The sequence below is a fragment of the Azolla caroliniana genome, unplaced genomic scaffold, assembly GCF_043228905.1.
Source record: "Azolla caroliniana isolate FFs.n. ecotype wild unplaced genomic scaffold, voAzoCaro1.0.p SCAF_11, whole genome shotgun sequence".
In the NCBI taxonomy this organism is placed as follows: Eukaryota; Viridiplantae; Streptophyta; class Polypodiopsida; order Salviniales; family Salviniaceae; genus Azolla; species Azolla caroliniana.
In genome coordinates this window covers 2466370-2484984 of record NW_028230446.1, presented here as the reverse complement: position 1 = coordinate 2484984, position 18615 = coordinate 2466370, and the positions used below count along the sequence as shown (strand labels likewise).

General features: G+C 40.1%; 1 protein-coding gene across 5 annotated transcripts; it reads left to right on the top strand.

The window, feature by feature from the left end:
* Positions 1–573: 573 nt before the first annotated feature.
* LOC147857573 (uncharacterized) lies at positions 574–9521 on the top strand. 5 transcript variants are annotated; one of them, XR_015530526.1, is made up of 29 exons: positions 579–820; positions 1831–1969; positions 2224–2295; positions 2382–2453; positions 2547–2618; positions 2812–2883; positions 2959–3030; positions 3142–3213; positions 3486–3557; positions 3650–3718; positions 4060–4131; positions 4288–4359; positions 4446–4517; positions 4613–4684; positions 4800–4871; positions 5150–5221; positions 5307–5378; positions 5513–5584; positions 5674–5745; positions 5818–5889; positions 5973–6044; positions 6131–6202; positions 6271–6344; positions 6421–6561; positions 6647–6985; positions 7334–7701; positions 7848–8172; positions 8352–8505; positions 8908–9521. XR_015530526.1 is itself a non-coding variant. In XM_087327784.1 (28 exons), the coding sequence occupies exons 1-28, from the start codon at positions 709–711 to the stop codon at positions 8925–8927; spliced, it is 2694 nt and encodes an 897-aa protein (XP_087183910.1). In that variant the 5' UTR covers positions 574–708; the 3' UTR covers positions 8928–9521. The 5 variants fall into 5 exon arrangements, 3 of the variants coding, with proteins under 3 accessions (XP_087183910.1, XP_087183909.1, XP_087183908.1); XM_087327784.1 differs by lacking the exon at positions 8352–8505 and having other exon boundaries at positions 574–820; positions 7848–7911; XM_087327783.1 differs by lacking the exon at positions 8352–8505.
* Positions 9522–18615: the final 9094 nt, after the last annotated feature.

The following is an 18615-nucleotide window of genomic DNA, read 5'->3' as shown; positions in this document are numbered from 1 at the left end:
ACACACATACACACACACACACACTCTCTCTCTCTCTATTCCTACTACATAGTACACACACACACTCTCTCTCTCTCTCTCTCTCTATTCCTACTACATAGTACACACACACACACTCTCTCTCTCTCTATTCCTACTACATAGTACACACACACACACTCTCTCTCTATTCCTTTTAAACACATACACACACACACACTCTCTCTCTCTCTCTCTCTCCATTCCTACACACACACACACACTCTCTCTCTCTCTCTCTCCATTCCTACACACACACTATCTCTCTCTCTCTCTCTCTCTCCATTCAAATTACAGACACACATACACATACACACACACACTCTCTCTCTATCATGGGCCAAATTTGGCCTTAGAAGACATTAATATATCTTTCTTTCTTTCTCTGCAATTGCACTGGAAGTCAATTAAAGACACATGGGCAATCACTCCCTCTGTTTCCTGACGCCTCTGCATCTTCTTCTTCTCCTTCTTCTTCTTCTTTCTGTGGGCTCTTTTGACTCAACCTTGATGCAAAACTTAGATACTCTGTCTCCTTCTTTCTTTCCTTCTCTCTCTCTCTCTCTCTCTCTCTCTCTCATTCATCCATCCTGGAACTAGCTAGATAAGATGCCTTCCATCTTTAGTCATATACCTATCCTGCATTGTGCTGTTTCTTCTTCCCACTAGCTAGTTCATGCTGAAGCTCCCATGGAAAGCTGCAGACCTCTCCCCTCCTCCACTTCCTCCTCCATTTTCATCTCCTTCTTCTTCCTCTTCATCATCTTGCCCTCATGTTATTGTCAAGATGGCATTTCACAAGGTCCCTTTTTTTGGGGGGGGAGGCCTCTATTTTGTTTTCTTGTTCTGTGAAGATAAAAACAGAGTAACAAAGAAATAAACAGAACATTGAGCCATATAATTATAGTTAGACTTCAATGTTTTAATACCTGCATTAGCCTTCTTTGATACTGAAATTTAAACTTGAACTTAAATAATACTTCCATTACCATGAAGGCTTAAACTAAACTTATAATTAAATGAAAATGGGAGATGAATTAAACGAGAATGCCATTAATGCTTATACTAGAATTAAATAAGTCTTGAATGGAATATATATATGTATATGTATATATAATGAATGAATCCATTTCTTTATTTATATCACATTAGATTGAAGCTCACAATAAAGTAAAGTAAAAACAATTAGCCAACTAGTTTAATTCATCTATTAAATTATTAAACAGACATGTTCTTTTAGTTGCTTTTTTTGGGGGGAAGGGTGGGGGATGTGTGTTTTGAACTATACTTTTGTTTAGTGTCTGTGTGTAGTGTGTTTAGCTACAAATTTATTAGCTCTTAACTACAATTTTTGTAGCTCAATATCGTTGAAGGAATGATTGAAAGGCAGCAATCACTGTTTCCTTCTTACTTGCTTATTATTGACACATACATTGCTTTAAAACCTTGTTTCACAAACAATTTTCTTCTTTGAAAAAAGAATGTAACAGACATGCATGATGAGTACTGAGTGTATAAAACATATAGCAGAAAACAATGAGCAATATTTTCAATATCCATTGTATGTGATATCTATAATGGAAAATAAACAATGGGCAATTGTTTTGCCTCTTGCTCTATCACATTCATAGGTATTGAGCACAAAAAACCTTTGATTTTCCCTTGCAGATATCACATACAATGGATATTGAAAACATTTCTCATTGTTTTTCTATACCCATTATGATTATCGCAAGCATGCATATGTTTCAAAATATATCCTATCGATTTCTGTCTGAATTCTCTCCATTTTGCTTTTGTGATGGGCTGCAGAGCAAGCATTGCTGGACATGAAGAGTGCTTTCAAAGATCCAAATAATGAGCTCTATTCATGGGATGCATCCACACAAATCAACTGTTGCCTTTGGCAAGGAGTGACCTGTGATAACAAGACTCTTGCGGTTGTGCAGTTGTAAGATTAACTGCAATGTTTCCTTGTATAATCACCCATATCCTTCAGTAGGCTTCACTTGATCATACTTCTTACCTCTCTCTTTTTCTGTGAAATTGCACGCGTTAATGTGGGTATGTATTTATCACATGGGAGAACTAATTACTTAAATCTACAATATCTCATTAGGCTTGACTTAAGTCATCCTTGTATCTATGTATATGTATGTATAAATGCTTCTCTTGATTGTGTTGTGTGGGTATGGATTATCACAGGGACCTTTCAAACCTCTGCCTTAGTGGAGAAATATCCCCTTCGATCGGAATGTTGAACAGCTTGAGATCTGTGTAAAAGCCTTGATTCTTCAGAATTGAATGGTCACTGATAGTGATTGTGCTCTGATGGTTAATTAGGGGTAAATTATCTTTCTCAGGAACTTGAGCCACAATAGGATAGTGGGGCAGGTCCCAGATGAGATTGGCTTCTGTAGCAGCCTCGAAGAGCTGTAAGTAAAAACATGAAATAAACAAAACTTACACTCATCACATGTATATTCATTCCTTGGAAGTCTTTGATTATGTGTTTCTCTTCCTTGCAGTGATCTTTCATACAATGAAATCGAGGGCAATATACCATTTTCTCTTTCCAAGCTCAAAGTGCTACAGTCATTGTAACTACACTATTTCTATGCTGTGCACGGTGTTGCTCAATAATATTATTATCAGAGGAGAAATTATACCTATAACAGTGGAGAAAAAAATTATCATGATGCTTTATACTATTATTAAGAGGATTAGGAGCAAATTATCATGATGCTTGGTAAATTTAGTTCTTTGTGTTGTGAATGACTGTAATGAATGCAGCATTATGAAGAACAACAGGCTTGCTGGATCCATTCCTTCGACTTTGTCTCAGCTGCCCAGCCTCAATATGTTGTGCGTAATTGATCGCCTTGTCTCTCTTTGTACTCTTGATTGCATAGTATAATGTATCTCTCCTATGCGGTGCAGAGATCTTGCGGACAATCAGTTAACTGGTGAGATACCATCGGTGATTTATTGGAGTGAAGTTCTACAATATATGTGAGTTTCTATGATCTAAACATCATTCTTTTCCCTCAGTCATATCCTGAGCTTCCATTCATAAAAAAAAACTCAGAATCTTAAGCTTCAAAGTCTTTTCTTTATACATAGAGGGCTGCGGAATAACTTCTTATCGGGCGGCCTGTCACCAGATATATGGAGACTCACCAGTCTAATCTATTTGTATGTAACCATGATTCTAGTGTGTTTTGCGGTTTTGTGAACTGATGTCTTACATTATTTATACATTTAGAACATGAGATTCATTCACTGTTGTATGTAATGATGATAGGAATGCTGCATTTCACATTTATCAATGTATAATGCATGAATGCATCTCACCTATTTGCATATAATGATGATTCAAGTTTGCATTTTTCAAATGTTAATATCTCACTTAACCTTCCAACAAGTTTCTGGAAATCCGTTACTAATGCAGAGAGAGGCCTTCACAGTGATGTTGCAGGAAACAATCTGACTGGTGAAATCCCTGCAACCATCGGAAACTGCACTAGTTTGCAAGTATTGTAAGTCTCACACTTATGTGCCTCTTGCATACACTGTTGAACAAGGACTTAACCAGGCTCATCATCAAGGCATTTTTGTTGTAAAACTACAGGGATTTAGCATCCAATGATTTCTCCGGGAGCATTCCTTACAATATCGGATTCCTTCAAGTGGCCACACTGTAAGTTTGAAAATTTATGACTGCTAATACAAATGCCAAAACAGGGCTTATTACAAAGATATATAATGTATGTTGTTTGATCTCAACTGTATGGAGTATGTTGTATATAACAAATGTTGTTTGATCTCAACTACATGGAGCATGCTGTATATAATGAATGCATGCTGTTTGATCTCAACTTCATGGAGCACATTGCATATGATGCATGGTTTTTTAATCTCAACTGCATGGAGTATGTTGTATTTCATGATGCATGAAGCCCAGACATTAATGGACACTTCAATTTGGATTGGTGTTTAAGTTGAAGAAACATTGTAGATGATGTTGATGTTTGATTACAGAGCATTGCAAGGGAATAAGCTCACTGGCAAGATCCCAAGTGTTATCGGTCTAATGCAAGCATTGGCAGTTTTGTAAGTGTGTAGATAGTTTTTATGAATATTCATGTTCCACAGCCATTGAATGTGTCACTGAGATGAGATTATTTGCATGACCTTATATTAAGATACCAGTGTGGCATACTAGTGAAGGCTCACCTTATATTAACAATTTTTCTATGTCTATTCTAGGGACTTGAGTTATAACCAGCTCTCGGGTTCCATTCCAATTATACTGGGGAACCTGACCTTCACGAGGTTTCTGTAAGTTAAACCAGACTTGAATCATCTATTGGAGTAGGTATTTGACGGGGCTTTGAAGCATCTTCTGTATCATATTCTATTATCAGATACTTGCACGGAAATTATCTCACTGGATCCATTCCACCTGAGCTTGGGAATATGACTCAGCTCGAGTACTTGTAAGAACTATATTTCTTTGGATAATTTGGTATAAAACATATATTCCCAAGTAGAGTTAATGAATATAAACTCTTCTCCATTCATGGACTTTCAGGCAGCTCTATGACAATAACCTCACTGGGAAAATCCCATCAGAGTTTGGTCAACTGCAGAATCTCTGGGAACTGTAAGCATGCATACCAAATGACAACTTTTGTAGATCGATTCCATGCAAATACATTATGAGAAGTGCCCATTGGCTATACTTGTGATGTATGTTCTCATCTATTACAAACCTGCAGAAATTTATCCGATAATCAGCTGGATGGACCAATTCCAGTGAACCTGAGCTTCTGCATCTCAATGACTGCCTTGTAAGGGGTTCTTACTTCAAAAAGTAATTGTGCTTGGGTTTTGGTTTTTTTGGATATTCTGAGATCTCAATTTCATAGTGTTGATTGGGAAGCTTGGAATCCTCAATTGAACAATTATGCAGATACTTGATTTTGATTTTTTTGGTTATATTAGATCTCAATTCTGAAGTGTGTGCATGGGAATGCTTGGATCCTCCAATATTAATCATCATTATGATGTATGCTCATATGATTAAGTCAAATAGTATCTAATAAGATTCGAATTTCCTAATATGCAGTTCTGCCTACAACAACCTCTTGACAGGTATGATTCCAACAGAGCTTCAGGACATAAGAAATCTTGCAAAAATGTAAGCCAAGTGATTTATTGCCTCCTTACTATAGACTAATTACTCATATTCTTGGGCCCGGTTGACATCTTCTCTGTGCTTTTAGAAACCTTTCAAACAATCGCTTGCAAGGAAACATACCAGAGGAGCTTGGCCACATACGTCAGCTTGAAAAATTGTGAGGCAAACTTGCATACCTGTGTGATTATCCTCGAAACCATTGAAACATGCTTCCAGAGAGATCCACATTTAACTGTTTTGTTCTGGTTGAGATCATAAATGAAATGTTCTGCTTCATCCTGATTCTGACAGGGATCTATCCAATAATTATTTATCTGGCATTGTCCCAAGTACAATTGGCAACCTTGAGCATCTGCTAGAATTGTAAGTTTGAGTTCAGAATGCATACATACCAATATGTTGCGCTTAAATTCTCCTGGGTTAATTTCATATTGTGTATTGATGATGAACAGAGATTTACACAACAATCAACTTTCTGGAACAATAACCGTCGAGTTTGGTAATTTGAGGGATATCTACAAGATGTAACCTACTGCAACTTTATATTAGGTCTGATATAACAAATCCATATTCATTTATAAGACCTAATTACGCAGGGACCTGTCATACAATCATCTGTCAGGACCCATTCCTCAGGAATTAGGTGAACTGCAGGACCTTTCCACGTTGTGAGTGTCTTTCAGCCTTTCGACTAAGACTTTTCTAGTAGAGACTTTTACACAATTTATAATTCCTTTCTTTGCTTTCCTAGATCTCTTAATAACAATGAGTTAAGTGGAGTCATCCCGGTGGAGCTTGCAAATTGCTTGAGTCTGGCTACTTTGTAAGCAATGGACAATATAACTGAACTCTCACTTCACGTGATCTCATATATGATTCATCTTTGACATGAACCTAACTTGGTAACAGGAACCTTTCCTACAACAATCTTTCGGGGGAGATACCTGATATAAAGAACTTTACACGATTTTCAATTGCTAGGTAGGTAATCTTCTTGCTATTATCCAAACTCCAAAGAGCTTTCTCACAGCTGATGGGTTTGTCTGTAGTTTCCTTGGTAACAAGGCTTTGTGTGGAAAGAAAATAGGAATTGTATGTCGGTCTTATGATGAGTCTACCAATGGTGAGTGTGCCAAATTTTTAATTTGTTAACTTTATCTGTATCACATGGTTACTCACTTAATGTATTGTATATATAGGCGTGAAAATAAAGCATCTGGTCATTGGATTGGGACTTGCTGGTGCTATAACTGTTATTGCCCTTTTGGCTTGGATATGGAAGTACAACTACCAACGTTCTGAGAAGTCTGGATCAAAAGCAGATGGAAAGCCTCTTCAAGGTGACACCGTATTCATGTAACCCTTGTACTTGAAACCTGTTTGATTACTTCTTATATTCTTCTGAAATATTGGGTTGTTGCACAGGAACTCCTCGGATTGTTATATTAAATATGGATTTATCTGGCCATTCTTATGAAGACATAATGAGACTAACTGATAACCTAAGCCAGAGGTATGTCATTGGTTTTGGGGCATCTAGCACAGTTTACAAGTGCATTCTGAAGAGCGGAAAGCCTCTTGCAGTCAAGAAGCTTTACCATAATTACCAACAAAGTACTCGTGAATTTGAGGCTGAGCTTGATACTGTGGGAAGAATAAAACATCGAAACCTTGTCAGTTTGCAAGGGTATTCTCTTTCACCACACGGAAATCTGCTTTTCTATGAATTCATGGAGAATGGAAGCCTTTGGGACCTGTTGCATGGTATGTGCCATGCATTACCATATATTCCCATTCTATCTTTTTCTTTACAATCTGACGGTAAGTAAAGAGTGCATCATGATCATCCCTTTAGATTCAGAGTGTTTTTTGCATTGCCGTGTTCATTTCATATCAACTACAACAACTGTTTTCAAACTCTCCTTCAACCTAGCATAGTTTTAACCTGCTGCAAATATACGTGAAAATCATCCCAGAAAAATGACCTGCTGCAAATATACTTGAAAATCATCCCAGAAAAATGTATCTTTTTTTTCTTGTTTTTGTTGTGTGAATATATTCAGTCATTACCTGCCTGAAACTGTTATGATGATTAGCTCTGTCTTTGTTCAGGTGCGAAAAAAATGAAGCTTGATTGGGACATGAGGCTTAGCATAGCTCTTGGCGCTGCTAAAGGGCTGGCATATTTGCACCATGACTGCAACCCCCGCATCATACATAGAGATGTTAAGTCATCAAACATTCTTCTTGATCAGAGTTTTGAAGCACATCTCACAGATTTTGGAATTGCAAAGAGCATCTCATTGACCAAGGCACACACATCCACATTAGTCATGGGGACCATCGGTTATATTGATCCTGAATATGCAAGAACATCCAGATTGAACGAAAAGTCTGACATTTATAGCTTTGGAATCGTTCTCTTGGAGCTCATGACAGGAAGACGGGCAGTGGATGACGAAACCAATTTGCATCAATGGGTAGGTGCCGTTTCCCATGGGTAGAAATTCCTCATTTATCTGCAACTGTGCCCACTGTATGATCCTACATCATTTACAACAAAAACATATTCATTCCTCGCAAGGTTTTATCATCATTATTGACTGAACTTTTCCTTTTTCTGCAGGTTGTCATGAAGCATGAAGCTGACTTACTAGCTGAGACTGTGGATCCAATACTTAGAGATACAGGTTCAGACACTGCCGCCATCAATAAGGTTTTGCAACTGGCTCTCCTCTGCACAAAGAAACAGCCAGTTGCAAGGCCAACAATGAATGATGTTGTAAAGGTCTTATTATCACTATTCCCAGTATCAGTTCCAAAACCTTTTATACCAACAAGGCCAGCATTTCATTATGCAAAGTATTTGGATGAGTACGGAAACAATAAGAGCAAAGATGATCTCACAGCAAGTGGAAGCGCCTCTCCTGGGCACCTATTTGAGAAATTCGGTGAGGTTATCTCCCAGAATACAGTTTGAACAAGGACAGAAACTATGTAACAAGGGCAGAGACCCAATTTCCAAAACAGGAGTAGGACAATTTGATAAACCTTGTAGTTAGGAAACCGTGACTTTCATATGACTGAAAAGGGACTATTTTGATGGAGATTTTTGCCTCTTTTCCTGTAGGCCAGTAAACTTAGCCTTCATCAAGGGAGAAGGGGACAAACCCTGATTCCCATTAGAATCTTTGCAGAAGAGTAGCTGTTTCTACTTCTATGATTCTCTTGTGTCTGTTTGTTGGCACACTTGTATACAACTCCTTGCTCTGCGACATAACATGGTAAAAATCTGAGCGTATTTATATGTAGATATATTATTGTAATTATTTTTTGTCTTACAACCAACAGTTTTCACGTCACTTTATTATTAATAGATTATATTACATATGGACAGGAGCTGTAAAAGCTGCAAAAAGTGTCACAATCTTTAATATTTTACACACAAACTAAGTATATTCGTAGGATGTTCTTTTGTGCACTTGCATGTAAATATCTGTTTGTATTTCCTTCTCTCTTTCCATTGCCCATCTCTTGTCTAAGATCTGGTGCACTTTTGTCTAAGATCCTTCTACAACTCTAGCATATTTTCAAACTTTCATGCTCTGGTGTTTGTGTGCTGCGGCTTCAAAAGCCTTGGTCTCTAGCTATATAGCTACAAGCTAATGAGCTCAGTAAATGCGCAGGTGGCCGTGTGCATCAGTAGTAATAAGGTCTTGAGCCCGAACAAGTCAGCAGGCATCATCAAGTCTTCCTTGGTAAAATCACCATCATGATCGATCCCACATTAAAATAAAGATCTTGTCATCTTTGCTTCAACTGCAGTTTAAATGAGCTTCTTGGTATCAAACGTTTCAACAGTCCCAAAATCTAGAGACTTTTAGTCAGAAGAGATGCAATTAAGCAAAATCCAAATTTGAGAGCATTTATGGTTCTTGAACACTAGCAAAATGCAGAACATGTTCTCCCTTCATAGGTCTGTCTATCTGAATGGTGTGGACGTATCCTATTACTTGCTAGGTTGTACCCTTGATGCTGTAATAATAGACGCTCTCAAGAAGTCTTATCAGATAAAATTATATACAAATCGTGAGGTGGGAATATATCTGAGAAAGATTGGAAAAAATTGCGATCATTTCTTATCTTCATGCACTGAGTCACCCTGAACTCCGAACACCGTCAACTTTACTTCGTCATAACTTGTTGTCCTTGCTTTTATGTTTCTTTACATCTGTGTGCATTCATGTATAATCACTTGCAATCACAAAATGGATCAATGTCAATGAATTCTCTCGTCATAGATGTTCTAGCAGCCTTGCTCTCGTATCAGTATATCCCCTTGTCTATTACTTGCACCATTGCTTCCGTATGACTTTGCTCACATTTGCTTTGAAGCTCATAATGTTTTAACATTGTAAGGAAATAAAAAGGACAGGGATCCTTGTTCTCCCACATGGGAAATCGTGATGCGAGAAAACTGTTGGGAATATTAGTAAAGTGCCAAAGATGTTAGCGACAACAGAAAAGAAACTAAACAAGAACTACATTTCTTAGTGAGGCTCAAAGCCTTTAATACAATAATAGGAGTGGGGTTGTATAAGATGCATTATAAAAATGGATAAATTATAACTAAGAGCATAATCAGTTGAAGTAATGTAATGGACAGAAAAAAACAATGTAGTAAATGTTGTTAAGAAGTAGTGGCATCTATAGAATAACTAGAAATATCAAGCCATCTTGGGAGAGGTCACAGAGATTGCTGTCAGCAGAACATCGTTGGGATCTAAGAAAGAAAAGAAAGATATATTAACGTCTTTTAAGAGGCCAAAATGGCCTATAAGACCAAACAAGAGATTACATCTTTAAGTGTTGTCTCGTCTTTGAGAACAAGAAATCAAAATAAAATAAATATTACTTAGTAAATATAATAGTAAATAAGATAACAAGAGGCGAGGGAATCTGGTTTTCACTACATGTGAGATTCTCAAGTTAGATATATTATAACTTTTTGTTAGGAAACAGGTCCCTCCGGATGGGGAGAACAAGCCTTGGATGGGGAAGAGTGTGAGCTGGATTGGAAGGGTCTGAAGGGGAGAGAGCCGGATCGGCCGGAAGGCATCCGGTTGGATCCGGAGATGTATCCGGAAGAGGTTACATATGTAAATATGTCTTGGTGCGCCAAGGATAGGCCATATTTGTGAATAGCCCATAGTGTGTATTAGTATAAATACACCTAGGGCAATTCATTTGTAGAGATGATAGGAGAAGTTACAAAGTGTGACTAGTGCATTACTGTGTGTAACTAGTGTGTAGTAGAGTGAGAGTGAGAGTTGTAATTCTGTAACCATCTGTGGACGAAGAAGAGCTCAAGGTTGTTGCCGTAAAGTCTCTTGTTGTACTCCTACTACATAGTGATTTGTTCGGGAGTTTGTGGACTCCCGTGGTTTTTCCAATTCAGGTTTCATATTCCGCAATACTCATATCACTTTTTTCTTCGAAAGATACTCAAGAGAAAGAAAGAGACAATCTTCTCCGCATAGAATTCTTTCATCAAGTTGATATTCAAAAAGATGATTTGACATCCATTCGGGATACACAACAATTGTAGCAGACAGCTCTAACACCATATGAGAAAATTTCTACGAACGTGGTAAGGTGCCAAAGACGCTAGCAGCAGCAGAAAAGAAAAACGAAACAAGAACTATATTTTTCTGTGAGGCCCAATGCCTTTAAATACAAACATTAGAGTGGGGTTGTAACAGATGCATCTACTAAAGGGGGATAAGTATGGCCAAGTGCATAATGAGTCAAAATAGTGGAGTCACAGGGAGAAAAATACAACATAGTAAATATTGTAATGTAGTGTCAGGTCTGAAAAATCAGAGGAAATAAATACTGGAGTAAAGGTAACCTAGAGAGAGAAAACATGTAGATAGAGTGTAGGAGGGAGATATTAGTTCTAAGGTTGTCACCTTCCAACAACATAGAGCCCCTTACCTACAAAGCTCGTAATGTTTTAACATTGGAAGGAAACATAAGGGAGAGTGAGCTTTGCTCTCACGAATGGGAAAATGTGATATGTAGTGCCTTGCCTACAAAGCTTATAATGCTGAACATTGCAGGAAACAAGTCGAAAAATTCTTTTTCAGATAAAATGGATTGGGTTATCTTGAGGTAATTGGAAACCCATCCCTAGGCACCAACTCGTCAGCAATGTGGAATCAAAAACTCTTATAGCCTTAAGATCTACGTTTAATTCATGAAGGAACCACGCTTCACATTAAGCAAAATTATGTAGGTTTTCACAGCTTCTCTACTTCATCCAGAAAATCAGAGAAAAGGAAGTTGATTACACAGTATGAATGTATTAACAGACCAAAAGCCATATAGGGTAAATTCAATAACAATTCATACATCCATATGGGACAGCCAAAATCCAACAGACACTGAATCACATGGAGGTTACATTCGTACCTAATGGTCAGCTTATCCTGATTCATGTCTACGTCAAACAGATCAAATCAGAAAAATAACTGTCACCATGGGTCATCATGGCAGGAAATATTAACTAAATTTTAATATAGTGTTAAGCCTCAAATATGACTATGGATGAAATTAAAGATGTTTTGGCTAAGCATGAACTTCCAAAAGATATGGTCTCTACTTTTTTAATTCAGATGATTGGTGGAAGGTGGGGGGGGAGGGGGGGGGGGGTGGTATATTTAAAAAGGTACATTTAAAAATGTATGGTTAGTTCAATCATTTGCTACATAGATTATGAGCATTGTAAACCTTTATCACATGCATCCAGCTCATCTTGGTTTCATAAGTCAAGTGGCCAATATCCTTTGTAAATTACAGTCTATGAAATAGTTCAGGGCACCACCGGAAAATAATGAAGCAGATTTTATTTTACTTCCAAAAGCTATGACCTCTACTTTCTGCCTTTTTAATTCAGAGAGGGTTGAGGGTGACTTCAATACCAACTTCGTTTTAAATACAAAGGTATGCATAAAAAGTATGATTAGATCAATCATTTGTTACATAGATTATGATCAATCTAAGTACAGTCATCGATATTTATTGATAGCCATTAACCATCATCGTTTTGATTGTAGCACCAATCAGATAGAAACATGCATCGCATGTTACTATGCAATCATAATGAACATTAAAAAAATACAAAAACAAGCATACCTTTAGTGAGGGAGTTTTCGACTTTCTTTGAGGTAAACTCCAATAAGTACAAAATCTCCTCGGGTCAAAGACCCTTCTTAGATTCATTTTACTTCATTTCTATCAGTGATCAGAGTAACATTAGGCTTCTTCATATGTTCCTTAAACTATTGTTTCTAGTATCATTATCTGTTTTTATAATGTAAGTGACTTTGATAAAGTCCATCATCCAAGTTATCTTTGAACAGATTGCTATTAGTTCATCATCTATGTATGAAAGATTCTCAACAAGTTTTCATCCTCTTCAAATCCAACCGGTTTGAATCTTAATATGGCCAAAGAAAAACCATACATGTGATATCATCCTGTATATTAATGTTCATATTCTAGGTTTGATAGGGTCAGTCAAGACTTTTTCCTCATCAAAGCCGCACATATGAAGAGAAACCATTGGAATATCCTCAAGTAACCTTTTCCCGCCCCCATAGTAGTCTTTATATCAACCTAGATACTCCATTTTTGGAGCTTCTTCTAACTGTTTCGTACCATATCCATCGACAAATTCCATTTTGAGGGCCTTCTCTCACTGCTCTTTTCCATATCCATCAACATACTCCATTCTCAGATAGGTTTATGAGTGTTTCTTTCCTTTTCTTATCCATCAACATACTCCATTATCAGAGACGTTTATAAGTGTTACTTTCCTTTTCTTAGCCATAAAAAATACTCCAGTTTGAGGGATGCTTCTAGCTATTCTTTTTCTATATCCTTCAACATACTCCCTTCTGAGAGACGTTTCTAAATGTTCGTTGCCATATCCACCAACAACTCACATTCTGAGAGATGCCTCTAGCTGCTGATTTCCATATCCATCGAATCGTATCTCACATTCTCGGAAGCTTTCTCAAATCTGTTCCTTTCCATAGCCTATCAACATTACACACCATTTACCCGGAGCTTTCCACATCCATCAACAAGGCATTAGCCATCCGCATCCTCGCATTCTCAGAGCTTTCTCTAGCTTTCCATATCCATCGAATCGTATCTCACATTCTCGGAAGCTTTCTCAAAACTGTTCCTTTCCATAGCCTATCAACATTACACACCATTTACCCGGAGCTTTCCACATCCATCAACAAGGCATTAGCCATCCGCATCCTCGCATTCTCAGAGCTTTCTCTAGCTGTTCCGTCCAATGTTCTCCACATCAGATCAAAACATGCTCGCATGGAGGAATCTCTCCTCTCAACTGTTCCTGTCCATCGGCATGCGCACCGTTTCTCCGACATCTTCTGTTCGGCCCGTTCCTGCGCATGTCCATTCAAGACACTATAGCAAACAACCGACCGTTTCGGGCCGTTTCGGCCGTTTCCGACCGTTTCCGACCGTTTCGGGCCTGAAGAAACGTTTGGAACTTGGCAACTTTAAAGTGCCAAACCCCGGAAATGCATGTCTTCTTCTTTGCTTCGGGTTTCCGCTGCTTCTCGTTTTTTCGGAAACCTATTGACCTGCAGACCGAGAGAGAGAGAGAGAGAGAGAGAGACGGGGTCATACAGAGAGAGAACTTGGCGACTCGCCCGTCAATCGGCCCCATGCACGACACGAGCACCCTCTCTTTGCTATCGAATAAGCCGCTACCACTTCCAGAACAGGGCCCCTGCAAGACTAGGTAAAATTAAGCCGACAGTGATCGCTGAAGAATATGACCATATCAGGAAAATGCTCGTGGTTTGTATTGTCCTCGAGGCCATGTGTTGAGAATCAAACTCAACTTCCCTAGTGTGGGAACACCCCACCACCTACTATATTAACTAATGTGTCATAGAATCTTATAGTTCTATGACACATATTCCGTGTAGTTAAGACTCCACCTCTCTTTAGTTAAGTGGTGGTTGTATAAAGAGAATAGTGGGAAGGTGACTATATATAATTGCTCTCTCACCTCCCTTGTAATAAGTTGGTGGTTATTCTTGTATTGTGCTCCTTGTTAATACAGTTTTTACTTGCCTTTTCTATATACGTCGAACTCTCTCTATTTCTCTCCTTCTCACTCACACAACGACTTAGCTTAGTGGTACATCAATTGTCTCCTATTCCACCTTGGAGGTGCAATGTTCAAAACCTTATTTGCACCCCTCGGTATGCACAAAATGCCACTAGGCCCTAGGCTTATTTTCAAGTGTTTGTGTAATGTGCACATATCATTGCACATATTTAACCTTACCGTCAAAATTGGCCTCTTTATGGACGATAAAAATTCTAATTCTAATTCATATCAATTCCGTTGCACATAATCACTCTTGATTATTTACATGGTATTAGAGTGATTGGTAGCCTGATCCAAGCTTATCCGTGTGTGTTGTGTCTAAGCCTACGTTCACAAAGAACCGGTCGATCACTATAGCAGCAACCTACATAGTTCGTATCACAGAGAATAAGAAGACTCAAGAGCGCTCTTCCTACCGAGAAACTCGACAGAAACAATTTTGTATCTTGGGAATACAAGATTGTAAAAGATTATGTGCAGAAGCAAGTAGAAAACCGAGCACAGAAACACAAGTTTAATGGAAAGCTTTATAGTACGCGGGAGAGACAAAGAGACAGAGAGAGAGAACACTCAAAAAATCAATTCAAAAAAATATTACTCAATCTCTAATACTCTGTACATAAAACGTGCTCAACAACACTATTTATACAAGTCCTAAGAGGACTGACAGAAGTACCGCGTACTTCAATGCTCACTCGAGCGTCAGACACTAACTACGAGACTATTAACTACCTAGTAGTCTAGGCTACTATTAGGCTTCTGGTTACTGTTTGATCCAACTAATCGGCTCCCCAGCTCACCGGCTCGCCGATCCGTCTCACCGATCCGGCTTCATCCTTCCGGATGCCGATCCGGATCCGGTTGAGCTTGCCGCTCCATACTCCCGCTCAAGCTCAACTTGAGGTCGGATCGTAGTGTCAGTCTCCATGACAGCCGGTCCTTCCACTTGGCTCCTTCCGGCGTCACTCCGCCTTGCTCGCGCTCCTCATCCGGTCCGGTCCTGTTTGCCACGATCCTTCTGATTTTGCGCACCTCAACCTCCTCGATCGGCTTGTCTACTCAACAGGCCCAATTCAACTCCTTCGCTGTTATGACTTCGATGCTTGTCGATCCATCGGTTCCTCCGTGTCGGTGTCGACTTCCGTTGTCTTCTCGTCCGCTTGGCCTTTAGTTGATCCGGTTCCTCTGAATCAAATTGTTGAACCGAATCGGATTCCTCCGATTTGTTCCAGCTCTTGTCCTTTCGTTTTCAGTCCCTTCACCACATCAAACCATGTCTGGGTCTTGGCCTTGTTCTGGTCGGCTCTGTCCTTCTTGAATCTGTCCCTGTTGCTGCTTGCTCCGACTTGTTCAACTTCCTTTTTCTCTCAGGCTCCTTATCCTGTCCCATTACCCGGATAAGTGAACATATCGAAGTTCAACTTCACCGCTCACGGACAAAGTGATAATGCACTTCTATGTGCTTTGTCTGAGCATGGAATATAGGGTTCTTAGCGAGTTATATGGTACTTACGTTGTCGCAGTAGATCAGGATTGGGGTCGGCACCTCGATCCGGAGGTCTCACACCAATCACTGAAGCCAAATGGCTTCACAGGTGGCAATGGTAGCGCCCCGGTATTCAGCCTCAGTGCTCGACAGAGCCACTCTTGGCTGCTCCACGCAACAACCGCACTACCAAGAGAGAACATAAAACCGGAGGTGGATCGGTGATCCAATGCATCACCAGCCCAATCAACATCCGTATATCCGACTAGCTTCCCAGCTATACCGTGTTGGTATAACAGTCCTCGGTCCTTCATGTTGCTCACATACCACAATAGTGGATGCGCGCACTGAAGGTGCTCCATGGTCGGCATTTGCATAAATTGGTTGATCACTTTGATTGGATAATTGATGTCGGGTCAAGTGATTGTCAAGTAGATAAGGCTTCCGACAATTCGTCGGAACCGTTTCTCATCGCAGGCCGGTCCGGAGTCAAGATGTAACTTCAAGTTCCGGTCCAGGGGTGTGGAGATCGGTCGGCATTTCGTCATGCCGAATTTGTACAACATATTAAGCACATAGTGTCTTTGTAAGAGCAATATGTTGTCGAGGGTTCGGATCACCTCGATCCCAAGAAAATAATGAAGGTCCCCCAGGTCCTTCATTCAAATGCGTCCAACAACTGGGACTTCACTCTACTGATTTCAGCGAGTCCGGGTCTAGTGATAGCTAAATCATCTACATATAGCAGGATACAAACCGGATCATCCGGATGAACAGTGAAGAGTCGGACTTTGAGGACGCAAAACCCATCTTACACAACCGGTGCGTGATCTTCGCATTCCAAGATCGGGGGACTTGCTTCAGACCGTAAAGCGACTTCTTGAGTCGGCACACTGTCGACTTGTTCATCTTCGATTGGAAACCGGGGGGTTGGATCATATAGACCCGTTCTTCAAGGTCACCTTGAAAAAACGCATTCTTCACGTCCATTTGGTGAAGATGTCACCGCCTTGCCACAACAACCACCAACACCACATGAACCATCGTCATCTTTGCTACTGGAGCGAAGGTCTCGTCGTAGTCGATTCCGTGGGTCTGTGCGTATCCCTTCGCCACTAACCGGGCCTTGTACCGGTCGACCGAACCGTCAACATTGTACTTCACCTTATATACCCACTTACAACCAATCGGTTTACGCTGTCGGGGAGGGTCAACCAGGTCCCAAGTGTCATTGGCATCGAGTGCCAACATTTCTTCTTCCATAGCAGCACGCCAATTTGCGTCTTTCGCTGCTTCTGTGTAGCTCTTCAGCTCACACACTTCCATCACCTTTGGTCATGTATGCATAGTGATGCACCATGTACTCATTGTATCCATACCATTTTACAAGGTTCTTTTGGCGGGTTGACCGGCACAACTTTTCGTCCGCCGATTTGAGGCCTTTCTTGGCCAGTTTGGATTTCATTTCTGAAGATCTGGCTTCATTCTATCCAGAGTCAGAATCACTCCAATCTGACTCTTCGCTGACGGTGTCGTATTCCAACATCTTTTTCTTCCCCTTCTCTTTGCGCATGATTCGTCTCCTCAGTTTCTTGTGTGGGGAGAGCACGACAGAGTCTCCACTACTCGCATGTTCTTCATCTGACTGGTCATTCCGACATAGCCGCTCATTCAGCCCACTTAGTCGGAATGAGATCTGACTCTCATCTAGAGTACCGAATCCTTCTTCATCTTCTACCTGAACCTCTCCAAGTTCACTAACCTCATCCTCTGGAATTGGGTCTTCGTCAGGAGTTGGACTGGGAGAGAGTACCATGATACCGACTCATCAAACTTGACATCTCGACTTACTCAGACATGTTTAGTTCGGGGGTTATAACACTTATACCCCTTCTGTTCATGGGGGTAGTTGACGAGTATGCACTACTCCGACTTCGGATCCAGCTTCCTCCGCTTCTCATCCGGTACATGCACATATGCTATGCTACCGAATATCCGAAGGTGTCTCAAATTCAGCTTCCGCCCGAAATACAACTCATGTGCTGACACATTGTCTCCGATCCGGTTTTGAATGTAGACGGCCGTCCGGACTGCCTCAGCCCAGTAGAACTTGGGCATGCTCTTCTCCTCCAATATTTCCCTTGTCGTGTCGACAATCGACTAGTTCTTCCTTTCGGCCACACCGTTTTGTTCCGGTGTGTATCAATAGCTGAATTCTCTCCGAATTCCTTTCTGTTGCAGATAGTTGTTGAATTGGCTAGAAAAATATTCTTTTCCGCCATCCGACCGCAAGCACTTAATCTTTCTCTCCGTTTCCCGTTCAACTAAGCTTTAAAGGTTCCATAAACATTCGAAAACTTTGCTTTTCCTCTCAATGAAGTAGATCCAAGTGTGTCGGTTGTAGTCGTCGATGAAGGAGACGAAGTACCAACTCCCGCCAAGACTAACGTTTTGTGTCGGTCCCCATACATCCAAATGGATTAAGTCGAGCTTGTTATGACTCTGGTTTCATTCGGTGGGGAATGGAAACCAGTGTTGCTTCCCGAATGACGGGAACTTGTCGTTCCTTATGTCCAACGCTCGGCCACAACCGAGAATCTTTTCATACACAGAAAACGGGAAATAGAACACGACACAAAGAAGAGAAATGGTACACAGGAGGTTAACGTGGAAAACCCCAAACTA

Excerpts from the sequence above, each read along its gene's own strand:
- LOC147857573 (XM_087327782.1), top strand. The coding sequence starts at position 709 with ATGGAAAGCTGCAGACCTCTCCCCTCCTCCACTTCCTCCTCCATTTTC. Across the intron at positions 3,719-4,059 it reads TTCCTTCAAGTGGCCACACT|AGCATTGCAAGGGAATAAGC; the intron begins GTAAGTTTGAAA and ends GTTTGATTACAG. Across the intron at positions 5,890-5,972 it reads CTGCAGGACCTTTCCACGTT|ATCTCTTAATAACAATGAGT; the intron begins GTGAGTGTCTTT and ends TTGCTTTCCTAG.